Source organism: Leucopleurus acutus (genome assembly GCF_964270905.1).
Source record: "Leucopleurus acutus genome assembly, chromosome: 11".
Taxonomy (NCBI): domain Eukaryota; kingdom Metazoa; phylum Chordata; class Mammalia; order Artiodactyla; family Delphinidae; genus Leucopleurus; species Leucopleurus acutus.
In genome coordinates, this window is record NC_139152.1 from 87,791,546 (window position 1) to 87,804,982 (window position 13,437).

Below are 13,437 nucleotides of genomic sequence, written 5' to 3' on the forward strand. Positions count from 1 at the left end.
ACATCCCATTAGTTGTGTTGCAATAAAATTGTACATGTGTGTATGTAACCTCTGTGGATATAACCTACGCAAGGAAAAGAAACCAGGGCATAGAAAGGTTCGGAACCTGTGGCCCGCTAATTGCACTTCTGGAATTTCTCTTATGTAAATTATTCAAATGAGAGAAAAAAGGTTAATGTATAAAGACGTCAATCGCTATTTCTAATAACCAGAAATTAGAACCAGCCTAAGTGTCCAACAATCACAATCATTCCAGAGACTTTTCAGTAACATAGGAAAATGTTTAGATTAAAATCCTAAGTGAAAAAGCAAGACAGAAATGTAAAACTACATGCAATGTGTACCACATTGATTGCATATGGATTGCATCCTGGAAGGGAGAAAGGTCACTGGTGTAAAACTGGCGAAATCCGAGTAAAATCTGGAGTTTTGTTAATAGCAATAAATGAATGTGGGTGTCTCCATTTTAGCAAGTGTCCTACAGTCCTGTAAGATGTTAGCATTAGGGTAAACTGAGTGAGAGGTGCATGGGAACTCTCTGTACTATCTCGGAAACTCTGCTGTAAATCAAAAATGATTCAAAATTTAAAATTTGAATGAAAAATAGATGTGAGGAGCAGGGGGAATAAGATTGGAAAACAACAAACAAAAATGTCAATAGTGGGTTATCCCTGGATTCTGGGTGACGGTGATTTTCTTCTTTCTGGTTTATGAATTCTCCATACATACTACTATGAACAGATGTCACCTTCATAATATGAACAGAATCACGTGACGCCATGAAAACCATCTGTGAGCAAAGCTGTGGTAGGGCCGGCCGTACCTTGTGACAATGGTGCACGGCGGAGACGATCTGCCGGAAGAAGTGTCTGGTCTCCCTCTCGCTAAGGCGCCGCCGCTCGCTGATGTAGTCATACAGCTCCCCTTTGCTGGCGTACTCCATGATGATCACAATCTTATCTTTGTTCTCGAACACTGCGGGAGGAACGGCGATACACAAACACCCTGTTTAACTGACAAGCTCGCTAATAACTACAGACTGTGCGAGAGGGGACAACAGAGATGTCGCTGGACAAACAAATCAGTCCACAGCGTCACGAGGAGATGGGCAAGTTTCCCAGCCAGGTGGGCAATGACACCATCGCTGCTGTTACTGGACTTGCGTCTGTAATATCACGGGGAATGTGCCTCTCTCTTCTGAGGACCCCACTACTCCCTTTACCAGGTTCATTTCCCACAAGAGCCTCCCACCAGAACTGCCTCCCTGTAGATGGGGAACAACAAACACGACTACCATTTATTAACCATTTGATATGGCCCAGCTACCCAGACCCCAAAACGGGTGGCGAAACTTGTCGTCTCTTTGCTCAAAACCTTCCAGACTTTCCATTTCACTCAAAATAAAACCCGAAGTTCCAAGTGTGGCCACCAGGTCCTACATGTCCTACGGACCCCTTTTAGCCCTGTTACATATCTAGTCTGTGCATTTATTCTGTCTACCTCACTAGCATCTAAATGAGGGTTGGTTTATTTCATTCACTGACGTATCCCCAGCACTCAATGCCTTTTGGCAAAGAGGCTCAATTCATATTTATTCAATGAGGGAATTCAAAACCTCACAAATGCATTCTGGACCATTCTACTAAATAACTACATGGCACTAAATGCTTCTCTCTCCCCAAACCTGATATTCTCTAGCAGTAATGCTCAAACTCTGCTTGACTGAGTCCTAGGAGTTCCAGGCAGATGCTCATGGGGGTAGGTCAGGGGAGATCATGAAGGACAGGCTCTAGGTCCTCAGCTCCACCCCAGCCAAAGCCACTCCACTGCTATCTGCTTTATAGCTGGGGCTTTACCATAAGACATCCTTTGAGCAAAGACAAAATAGTAATTGTGTTGAAATCCATCCTTCCAAGGGATGTGGTATAAAAACGTTGGTAGGGTACCCAAGACCCTCCTTCCCTGAAGGACCCCTGCCTACCTCCCTCCATCTCGTCGGCTTCTTCCACTGCCTGTCAGGCCCCCTATGCCCACTGATGCCAGACTGTTCACCGTTTCTCCCAATCACACACAAACACACTGCTGTTTCCCACCTCCATGCTCTGCCCTCTGCCTTTACTCCCACCTGTCTTACCTGCCAGGGACACTCCAACTCATCAGTCAAGGATGAACTCAAATCTGATGCCCATGTTGCCTCCCTTCTACTTCTCATAATGGATACTTGCAACACAGCACTTTCGAACTGTGTGGATATATTTGCTGATTTACATATTTATTTCCTCTGCCGGGACTGTGAGCCTGGACTTGGAGAGGTAAAAACTGTAGTTTTGGAATCAGACACTCCTAAGTAGATTCCTAGACCTCCCTCTTACTTGCTGTGTGACTCTGGGGGAATCGCGTACCCTCTCTGTGCCTCGCACTTTAGTCAATGGTAAAATGTGAATAAGATCAGTAAGTACTTCCTAGAATTGTTGGGAGGGTTTATTGATATCAGGTATGTGAAATGCTTACAACGAGGCTTGTACTTATGGCATACACGCAATAATGTTAGTTATTATTGTTGGTATCACTACTATGGGACCCCAGGGCCTAGCACTGAGCCAGACACACTCGATGAACTGGAACGTGCTCTCAGCCTGGGTCCCCTGTCCTCCCATACCTTGTCACTGGCTGCTAGAAGCTCAGGCTCCTCCAGTTCCTTTTTGGCTCCTTCAAGTCAAGCCAAACCTCTCTAATAAAACGATGCGGGGGCTTCCCTGGTGGCGCAGTGGTTGAGAGTCCGCCTGCCGATGCAGGGGACACGGGTTCGTGCCCTGGTCCGGGAAGATCCCACATGCCGCGGAGTGGCAAGGCCCGTGAGCCATGGCCACTGAGCCTGCGCGTCCGGAGCCTGTGCTCCGCAACGGGAGAGGCCACGACAGTGAGAGGCCCGCGTACCGCAAAGAAAACAAAAACAAAATTGGCTGCTCCCGCATCTGCTGGCCTCGGTGTGCCCTGCAGCTTTGGCTCTTGCCAGGAATTTCAGCCTGTTGTGCGCTTTTCATTAACAATAAACTTTGGAAACTGGAAAAGCTGCCTCAAGATGCATGGCTCAGCCTCTAAAAATGATAAGAGTGACAGGTCCTGGAGAGGGCAGTGGGTTTTCTAATTTTAAAAACCAGTGGGGTCAGGGCGGAGGAGGAAGAGGGAAAGTACTTCGACAGGGAAATAAACACGGAGCCTCACGCCCCCAAGAGTCTGATGCATCCTTGAAGGAGGTCAAAGCCACTGGCCCCTTCAGTGACCCTCAGAAGGTGTGGGTCACCGGCTGCAGGCAGACCAAAGGACTGTTTCAGTGACCAGATGTATCCCTTTCCAACCGGCTAACTTGGTATCAAGGAGATATAAACACAATTCAGTTCGACACAGTTCAATATGTCCAATGTTTTACTAAACAGCCTCCATCAGTAACTCCTTCTGGTCCTACCTCTAAAATAGAGCCTGATCCTGTCCACCTGTCTCAAGTCCCCGGCCACCCCCTTCTGAATGATCTTCCCTCTGTTCACTCTTGCCTCTTTGCTGACTGCATTTGGAGGGGGTGCTGGGGAACAGTTCCCAATGCATGTTTCATGGAACACTAGTCCCACAAGACATTCTGGAGGAAAAGAAGGGTTCCATGGTAAAACATAGGTAAAATGTTTGGAAAATGCTAATACTTGATCACCCCTTGGAGAACCTAGTTTCTTTAACTCTTGAGTTTTGCAGGGCGATTTGGCCACTGCAGTACTCCTACTGAACTAACTGGGAGCCAGTTTGGGAAACAATGGATGAACGAGGCGATAGCCTCACTGTTGCTGGTAGGGCTGGTGGGCAGCCGGGCGAGAGAACTGTCCACGGGGCCAGGCCTGGCTCTGAGATCCCACCCCCCAGTCCTCCAGCAGGAAGCAGCTGGAGTCAGGGTCAAGGCCCTGGTTGCAGCCCTAGATTAGCTAAATGCAAACAACATTTCTAGACTTGTGGCATCAGTGATTCATCCAGGAGGCTATGTGGTATTATACATGAAGCTTCCTGAGCCCTTCCTAATAACAGCAGCATTTCCTGAAGGCCTACTATGTGCAGGCACTGTACCCATGGCATTTTGCATGCATTATTTCATATGGCTTTGGTCCTATGAGTATCTCTGTTCTACAGATGAGAAAGCCCGGGTACAGCAAGGTTAATAACTGCCATGGTCACAAAGCAAGCTCGAGGCCTGGGCCCACGGTCTGATGGCACACTCCACCCTCTTAGCCCCTATACTGCTATCCATATACATCAACCACTCTGAACCTCAGTCTCTTCATCAGTCAAATGAGGCTAACAACTTCCTCACACGGTAATGGGGGATTCAGTGAGCTCATGGGCCTAGCACCCTGAGCACGGTGCCCTGGCCACTGCTCAGTCAATGGGAGCTATTCTCATAATTACTTCATCTGCCTCTTAGGCAGCTCTGGCAAACAAAACCCTATGACTTTCCTCTCCCGGCCGGCATCACTCTTTAAAACACACTGTGGCTCCGCAGAATCACAGGATTTTCGAGCAGGAAGAACCTTAGAGATCAGCTATTATTTTTCCAGAATAGCCCGGGATTTATCATGGATAACAGCAAGGCCTTGGGAATTCGTCCTGAAGAATGACCGGCTTCCGCACCCCTGGCCCACGACTCCTTGCCCGCGGTGAGGTCCCTATCCGCCAGGTGACAGGAACACTCACAGCCATTCTTCTGGCAAAAAGGGCTGCTTCCCTTGGGTACTTTTACAACTGGTTATTTATAAGCCCAGAAATCTTGTCTGTGTTTTTGTTATTAGTCACTAAGCAAAAGCTTATTTTCCACCAGTTGGGAAGGGTTTCCTTTCTGAAAAATGAAAGCCTGTGTCTCTTGGCCAGACAGTTCTACCCAGAAGCCCGGTGGCTCCAGAATGGTAGGGAAAACTATGGCCCTTGACATGCCAAGCCTACCAGGAAAATTAAACCCCTGAATAGAAACTGAGCTCAACTTGAGTCAGCCCGCAGCGCAGGGGCCAGGTCCATGTGGTGCAGACCCAGGTTTCTAGAAGAGCCACAAAAACTTTACAAAGCACCCATGACGTGCATGGCGCTGGGGATACTGGAAGAAATCTTTACCAGGGTAAGAAGGGGAGGAAAGGTCAGCCCGGCAGAAGGAGCAACATGAGTGAAGGGGGGAACAGGAGCGCCGTAAGCGGGACCCCCAGAGGGGACAGGTGCCAGGGACTAAGACAAGAGAAAGAAGCAACAGACTATGAATGAAACACAGAGGCCTCGAAGGCCCACAAGGAGCGTGACAGACACGCAACCAAACATCGCCAAGAACAATAAACATATGGAACAAGGGACAGGGTAGCAGCCAGGATCCTGGACCCATGAAAGAGTGCAGGGCTCACATCATCCCAACAGCCTCCCCAGTCCGTGATCTCTCCTCTCCTAGAAGGCTGATTCATAATCACCGTAGTTAACACTTACTGAGCAACTACTGCATGCCACGGATTGTCACATCCAACACTAACGATCCTATGAGACATTAATATCACCCCTACTTCCTGAATAGAGGACCAGCGCTCAGATCTAGAAACAATGTGGCCAGTGCCCCCCCCGCACGTCCTCTTCGGTCACTAACCATCTCCCCAAGGATATGTATATAAGCCAATATCATAGATGCGTTTTGGACTTTGAGTTTTCTAAAAATGGAATCATGCAGCATACAGTATATTCTTTGGCTTCATTCGTTCAATATTATATTTGTAAGAATAATCCATGCCATTCCATGTAGTCAGAGATCGCCCATCCTCGTTGCTGTAGAGTACTCCAATTTGTGTGTCATGCTAACTTATCCATCCTACTGGTGAGAGGCATTTGGGTTGTTCCCAGGTGGGGGTCACTACGAATCATGCTGCTACGGACATTCTTGTGTGTGTCTTTTGATGCTCCTCTGTATGCATGTCTGTTGGGCAGACAACCAGTAAGGATCTGACCCCAAATGTGGCTGACTTGAAAGCTTATATTCTCGCCATGACTCCCCACCACTTTCCTCCAGCATAGGTTTACTCTCCTTGCCTAATACTCAGTAAAGATTCTCCTTCATTAAGGAGAACCAACATCACTCCCTTTTCTGACGATGCTTGTTTATCAGCCTATCGGAAGCATTTACCTGAACATTTTGCTATGTGTTAAAGGAGATACAAACGTAGCATAAGACGGTCTTTGTTCTCAAGGAGTTGCTATCTAGTTGTATAAAACTAGTACTTATAAAATAAATCAAATGCTAACCTGTGGGATATAGACTTTAAGTCCCCAGATGAGCAGCGAGAACGATGGGTGGGGCAGCCTGAGTGGGCCTGAGGAGATTCCTAGAGAAAACAGGCATGGAACTGAACCATCAAAAACACCTTGGGCTCTGTTTGCACAAGTTGGTTTTACCACTGTCTCGGCGTATCCTAAAATACCCAGACCCTCTCCTTTTGCTTCTACTGTTCCGCAGAAGGGCCTTCTTCCCAGATACCCACTTGAATTATTCTTCTTGTTTTCTGTTTATTTTCCATTTCAAGGGAGAGTGGGAATTGGCTGCTATATAGTAACAGCTACTTCTCCCAATTAATTCTGAATTTCGTCAGATGTTCAGTTTGACAGTCCAGTTCTGCCTTCTGATTGTCTGGCTTTCACAACCACGCTAATTACCCAACTCCTAACCATTCCCTCCCTTGGGGTTAATAACACAACTTGTATAACTTGAGAAAATGCATACGATAAAAACAGTGGCCTGGCCTGGGAGAGACGCCGATGAGTGAGGAGATCTTGAGATTTCAACCATCCACTGGTCATTTAGAGCCAAATACGAGGCCATGTAGGAAGAAAATGGGCTTGGGGAGGGAGAGGGTGAGAATCAATTAACAGGACGTTCCATGAGAAGCAGGTTATAAAAAATGGAGGCTCTCTTTCTGCTTAACATGGAACCTCAAGAGAGGAAGACTCGTCCGTTGGTTTTAAGTGAAAGGCCAAGAGCCTAGGATGGACCAGTCTGAATTCTCTTCATGCCTTTGCCTTCCATCGACTCCATCTCCTAAATCACTTCCAGGGTGCTGCCATTCGCTCCATGGCAGGGCCTCCTCACATTAGCAGCATTTTTATTACTTTCCTAAGCCCTCAGATAGAAGCACCGTTCCACTCCTCAGGGTGCTCTTTTATTAAAGTTCAGGAGGATCCTCCCAGAAAGTCATTTTCTTTTTCATTTCAGAAATGGAGTGATCTTTCCTTGGCAAGAACTGTCTGCAGCCTAATTGGGTCATTTAGTCAATACAAGATTCATACTTTAAGAGTTCCCTCCCCAGAACTAAACTTCAGACACCTCATGGGCTTTGACCTTCATAAAATGGTCCTCTAATCCCTTAAGTCTGAAAGCCCAGGGCAGTGAGAGTGAGAAAATTAACCTAGACTGGCAGCTCTCCCATCATCAGTGAGTTGGTCAGAGTTGACTCAATGTGTTTCCTGGTTTGGACAATGAAAGACTCTTTAGTTCACTCATTGTCTTTTCTTAAACCAAAACTCTTTCTGGATGTCGGTTGGTATGCCCAGGGAGAACCAGAGTCAAGAAGGCCACCCATTGCCAGCAGTGGACTCCACAGAAGGCAGACGAAATGAAAGAAAGTGTATAAGCTGCCCGAGGAAGAGCAGATGAAAAAGGCTGGCCAAGTACCATTTATTAGTGCTATCTGGGGAGACCAATAGCAAACCCTAGGAGGGCAGGGGACATGACCAGGACAGAGGGGCTGTGTGGGAGAAGGAATCAGGGCGCCATGTAGGACCAACCATTGGACTCCACCCTCCTCCACAGTGAACTTCTGGAAAAAAGCATGCTCCCCCAATTTGCACAGTGAAGGGACAGAAATCCCACCCTCTGTGAAAACAGCCTTAGTCTCCCGCTCCTGAAAATCCCCACAGGTGGCTCTGTTATATGGTTTCACCCCACCCTTATCACTTAGGGTGGAAAAGACAAACTTGTGGGCATCACACCTCTGGCTCTAGCCACTGCCTGACCCTGAGGTATGGCTCAGGACCATCTTGTCAACCCTAAATTCTAGTCTGCTTCGTCGGGCAACAGAGTGCAGAGCTTAAGAGCTTGACTCCCGAAGCCAGGCTACCTGGGTGCAAATCCGGGTCCTGCCATTTACCCATCTGAGTGACCCTGGCAAGTTACTTAACCTTTCTGTTGCCTCAGTTTCTTCATCTGTTAAAATGAAGCTTCTATCCCCATTGTGAGGATTACCCCAGCACGCAGCAGTAAGCAGACATGTAAGTGTCAGCTGTTATTATTAGGCAGCAAATCTTAGTTTAAGAAAGAAGAACAAACAAAGACATGCCTGGCTCAAATCCAGGATTATTATGGATCTGCATTGGCAGAATCCACACTTGCGATTGCATTTGTGCCCTTGAGGGATGGGAGAGGGGTAGGAGAACAGAGGAAAGAGTGAACTAACACAAAGACATCAAAGGACTCCGCAAGCCTGGTTCTCTTAACTGCGGTCCATTCTTCAGTCCCCAGTGGTGTTCCAAAGCACAGATGTCAATCTTGGAGCCGTACCTACCAGATGAACCCACTGTCAGAAGTCACTGGAGGGGGCAGAGCACAAATTCCCAAATCAAAAAACCCTCAAACTCTGCAAGTTAGAAGTTATAGTGCATCTAGTCCAATCCCCCTTTCAATATCCAAATCTCCTCTGTAGGGTATGGTCACTGTAGAGACCCCCCCTTCTACACTCCATGAGCCTTCCTAATTTGCATCCTCGGCAAATTCACAGAGCCATCCCAGTTCATTTCAAAAGACCCTAAGTTACATGGCAATACAGTTCCTTTTTTTTTTTTTTTCTTTAAAAATCAGCTTCAAGTACTAGTGGTGTTATTTGAGGCACTAGAAAATATTGAATTCCAGGAAACCCAAGAGGGCGAGGCAGGACAGCCAGGGAGTAGCATTCGTGTTGGGTTGTTTTATTTCTAATCTCCAGCCTCTAGAAAAATGACTTGGGTGTAATCAAATGAAAACAATGAAAATAATACACTTGAAGGTCAAATAGCTAACTTCATAGGAAACTCATTAGAAACGTGACTGGACAGATTCACAGCCCAAGAGCTTGTTTGTCTGATTATAAGTGAAGAAAACTCTCTGGAGCTGTGTGATTAACGGGTGGGTCCTTCATTTGGATGCAGTCTGAAGAGACTTCATGTGGAACTTGTGAATCTGACAGCAGAGGGAGTGTGTTAAAATGCTCAGCAATTCGCCATGGGTTCAGAAGAGTAAACACAAGCATAATACACCACTTTGCCAAGTTCAACAAACTGTTTCATGGGGCTCTGAGTCCCTGATGAGGGCAGCAACCAAATGGCTGAGGAAGGAAACCCAAGCCCAAAGGTATTGCCCACGGCTCACTGGTGACAGCTGCCAGACACATGTTCTGCTCTGGAATCCACTGATGACAAATGATCGGACCAAGACAAGTTTCTAGAGCAGGGCTCACTTCCTCCTGGTTGGAGGATCAAGCCCATCTTTCTCAGACTGGCCAATTAAATTGAAATCCCTAGGGGTGAGGCCCAGGCATCAGCATTTCTTCTTGCAAATGCCCCATGAGGTTCTAATGTGCATCCAGAGTTCAGAATCACTGAAATGGACAATCTGGCCTCGACCTTCTCTGCTACCACCTCCCAATAGAAGTTTCTATTCCAGCCAGAAAGGACCTCTCAGATCTCTAACTCACGTCACATCAAGAATGATCAGTATGGTTTATTGAGCGTGTATCTGGGACCAAGCTTAGCCATTTTATTCATTATCTTAATCCTCACAATCTTATCTATAAAGTAGCTAGCTATTGACCCCATTTTATAGCTAAGGGAACCAAGCCTCAGAGGGGGTAAGTCACTACCCCAAGGTCACACAGTAGCAATTGGCAAAGCAATTGATTAATTCAAATCTAAGCCCATTTGGACAATGCCTACATATTCACCCTGCTAGACCAGTACCTGGAATATAGGTGCTCAATACACCTTTGTAAAATGAATGAATGAATGATTAAGTAAGCAAATGAATAAGAACACGGGGTAGTATTAGTGACCCACAGACCTTGTTAGATCAAATCAGCTGTCCCTTGGCTTCAAAAGAGCCTAAATCAGGATTTGCTTGCTGCCTGAAAACTCTGGATTGAGCCAGAGAAGAAAAATGTTAACTGCTTCCATTGTAGGAATTTCCAAATCACTGATGCTCGCAATGACGCCCTGCTTTAGTTTCTAACCTGCTGAGCAGGGGTTTTTCTAATATGGTGCTTCTCAAACTTGAGTGCATCAGAGTCACCTGGAGGGCTGGTTATCACACAGAACGTCAGGTCCACTTGCAGGGTTTCTGATTCAGTGGGTCTGGGATGGGGGCCCAGGAGATGCTGATGCTTCTGGCCCTGGGTCACCCTCTGAGAATCGTGCTCAAGTGTATTATTCGGCAGTTTATCGGGATCCTGCCATCTTCAAGGGGTTCTCTTCCAGGGGCAGCAAAAGTTTCTCACTCCAGGACCTCTGCTGAGTTCTGTGGAAACAACTTGCACCAGTCTCATTGCCTCTGGCCACAAGTTGCAAGGCAGGAATGCCCGTCATCAGAGCCTGGATTTTTAAAGCAGTGATTTTCACCAAGAGACAAGAACTAGATCCCCTTCCAGAAAGATCTATCGGAATCTCATAAGGCACAGGTAGCTTAAAAAAGCATATCGTAATGTATACTTCTAAGAAGCTGGGAGGAGCTTTTAACTGATAGTAAATTCATCCAAAACGTCTCCACAGTAGGAGTTCGGAGAATTTAGTAGAATATGGACTCTTTTACATCTTCTCATGGACAGCAGGTTTAAGGCTCATGGAGCCAGGGCATGAAACTCACATGATTATTAAAAGAAACACATTTGCTTGCTACTGTGTTTCTGAAGTTTGAGAGACTCTCCCAAAGGCAAGAGATCACAGCTGACAAACGCCAAATAGCCATCCTACTTTGTCCCAGAAAGCCAGGCTCACCCTTACCTAAGACAGGGGATGTGATGAAAAGGCTGGCCAGTCTGGCATATCACAATGTAAAAAAGGGCCGAGAGAGAAGATGTAATCTTGCAGGGCCAAGAAAAGAGATTTCCAGGAACAAAAAAAACACAAGAGCATAAAAGTGAAGGCACCGGTCCAATCTCCCCACTCCCCACCTTTTCGCTTTTACATGCTGGACTGTGCTGTTTCCCTGAAGCGTTGGGCAGCAAGATGCTGGGTCGTGGTTTTGCAGACTGAGTCTCCTGGGCTTCCAAAGGGGAAATGGGGGTGAGACAATGTGCCTTTGATGTTTGAACTTGGGTCCTGAAATCAGAACCCCAGGCAAAAAAACGTTTTTATCTCTTCCATCCTAGGCAAACCAAGTTGAAAGCTCCGGGGCCCTTCCTTTTCAGCTGTTCTTTCCTTATTGTCAATTACCTCCCTGCTGAGAGAATGGAATTCCTTTGACTGAAAACAGGGGTCCATCCCAAGATGGTGCCAGAGATTTCTTTCTTCCTTTTCTCTCTCGATTAGGTTACCCTTATAGCATCACACGCTAGAAGGTGTATGTCTATCCTCTTTTATTTACTTAGCATTAGAAGCCAGTTATGCTTTGTGTGTTTACACAGAGTTGACAAATTTGAGGGTCAATCACCTTCACCTACGTGTCAATAGGAGAGTAACCCCAGGATCTGGTTTGGGAAAGAAACATTTAAGAGGAATTATTTTTGAGATCTGGTGAACAGCAGCACTGATTCAGTGAAGCTGCAGGTTTTATGAGCCTGCAGGTACTGTGAATAATATACAAATAACTTACATTTCCATGAACTGCAGCTGAGGAAACACTTGACCTATGAATTTACTGGACGGGGGACCCAAGCTTCTTCCTAACATGTATGCAGAAATATTCTCTAAAATACCCACCAAGCTGGGATTTAATGCTCTCACATATTTAAGACAGTAACCTCTATGAAGGCCAGGAATTATCTGTATCACAGGGTTTAGGACAAGGCTTGCCCCCAATTAGGGGTCGCGGCAGACCACCAAATACCTGGTTAGTATCAGCAGCACAAGCTTCAGAGTGTCGCTAAGTTCAACTCTCAGATCCACCAGTTACTAGTAGTTGGTATAACCTTGGAAAATGCACTTAGCCAACAAGCTGAATTTTCCTTACCATAAAATAGGGATCTTAACAATTCATCTTTCATGGATATAAGGATTAAATGAGATCATACATACACATATCCTAGCACAGGGTAAACACTCAATAACTCCAAGCTATTATTAGTATTACTTTCAAGTGTTAATTTTAAAATGTTACTTCCTTCCTCAAAACCAGTGGCATCCCCCTACTCCTGGTGTAAAAAATCCATACTCTTTCCTTTAGCCAATGTGGTCAAAATATGGCCCTCTCCAATTTCCTCTCTCCTGCCACCCTATTCAGTCCCTCAGTCTCAGAGGCCCTCTGTCACTTCTCACAACACAAGCTGCTTCCCTCCTCTGAGCATCTGCACATACTGTTCCCTCTGCCTGGAATGCCCAGGTCTTCGAAGGGCTCACTCCTCATTCCATTCAGGTCTCAGCTCAAAAGTCACTTATCTGTTCGCCTGTCTATTCACTAAATTTCAGCTCCACAGCCCAGAGCCTGCCTTGTTCACCTTTGCATTCCTAGTACCTAGAACAGGGCCTGGCACGTAGTAGGCACTTAGTTTTTTTAATGAATGAATTATTCCTCTGGAACTAGTTATTACAATATCACCTGATTGTACAGTCCAAAATGGTGCATTCCCCCACATGAAACCCCAAAGGTCCTAAACGTACAGGGTTAGGCGCATCATTGCTTTGTCATGTTGCTGCTATTATTGTTATTGCTACTGCTGCTTTTGCTAGGATGTGTGTGTGTGTGTGTGTGTGTGTGTGTGTGTGTGTGTGTCTGTTTTAAATCACAAAGGTCCTTGTTGAAGAAGAAATTGTAAAGTTCACTTAGCTAATGTCCAAACAGCCAATTAGATGCCTGGGCACTGATTTTTCACTCAGAAAATTAACACATGTCTGAACTCAGCTAAGGCTCCTGACTGGCCCATCAAACGACCAATCAGCTTCCAGGGAGAAGGTTTCACTTTGTGAGCTACAGAGGGACCAGGGTATTAACTCACAGACTCAGTTCCCACCACCATTGCTACCTCTGCACTGCCCCTGCCACACCCCAGGGTTGAAAAGGAGGGAAAAGGCCAGGCTGAGGGGGAGGCCTGGGGCACAGTGGTGGGCTGCAGAGACAGCAAAACAAGACACAAGGTCAGAAATACAGGGCTGAGGCCTGGCAGAGGGAAAAAAACAAGTGGGGTAAGAAGACCTGTGTGCCAGGGC

General features: G+C 46.4%; 1 protein-coding gene across 1 annotated transcript in view; it reads right to left on the bottom strand.

Annotated features, from left to right (window-relative positions):
• The window catches only part of NUAK1 (NUAK family kinase 1), a gene marked incomplete at its 3' end in the record, with an annotated part of 64,692 nt that overhangs the window by 18,837 nt on the left and 32,418 nt on the right, over positions 1-13,437 (bottom strand). The window contains exon 3 of the mRNA XM_082850198.1: positions 824-975. Coding sequence (XP_082706324.1) covers positions 824-975 — 152 coding nt within the window. The remainder of the gene's footprint in view (positions 1-823; positions 976-13,437) is intronic.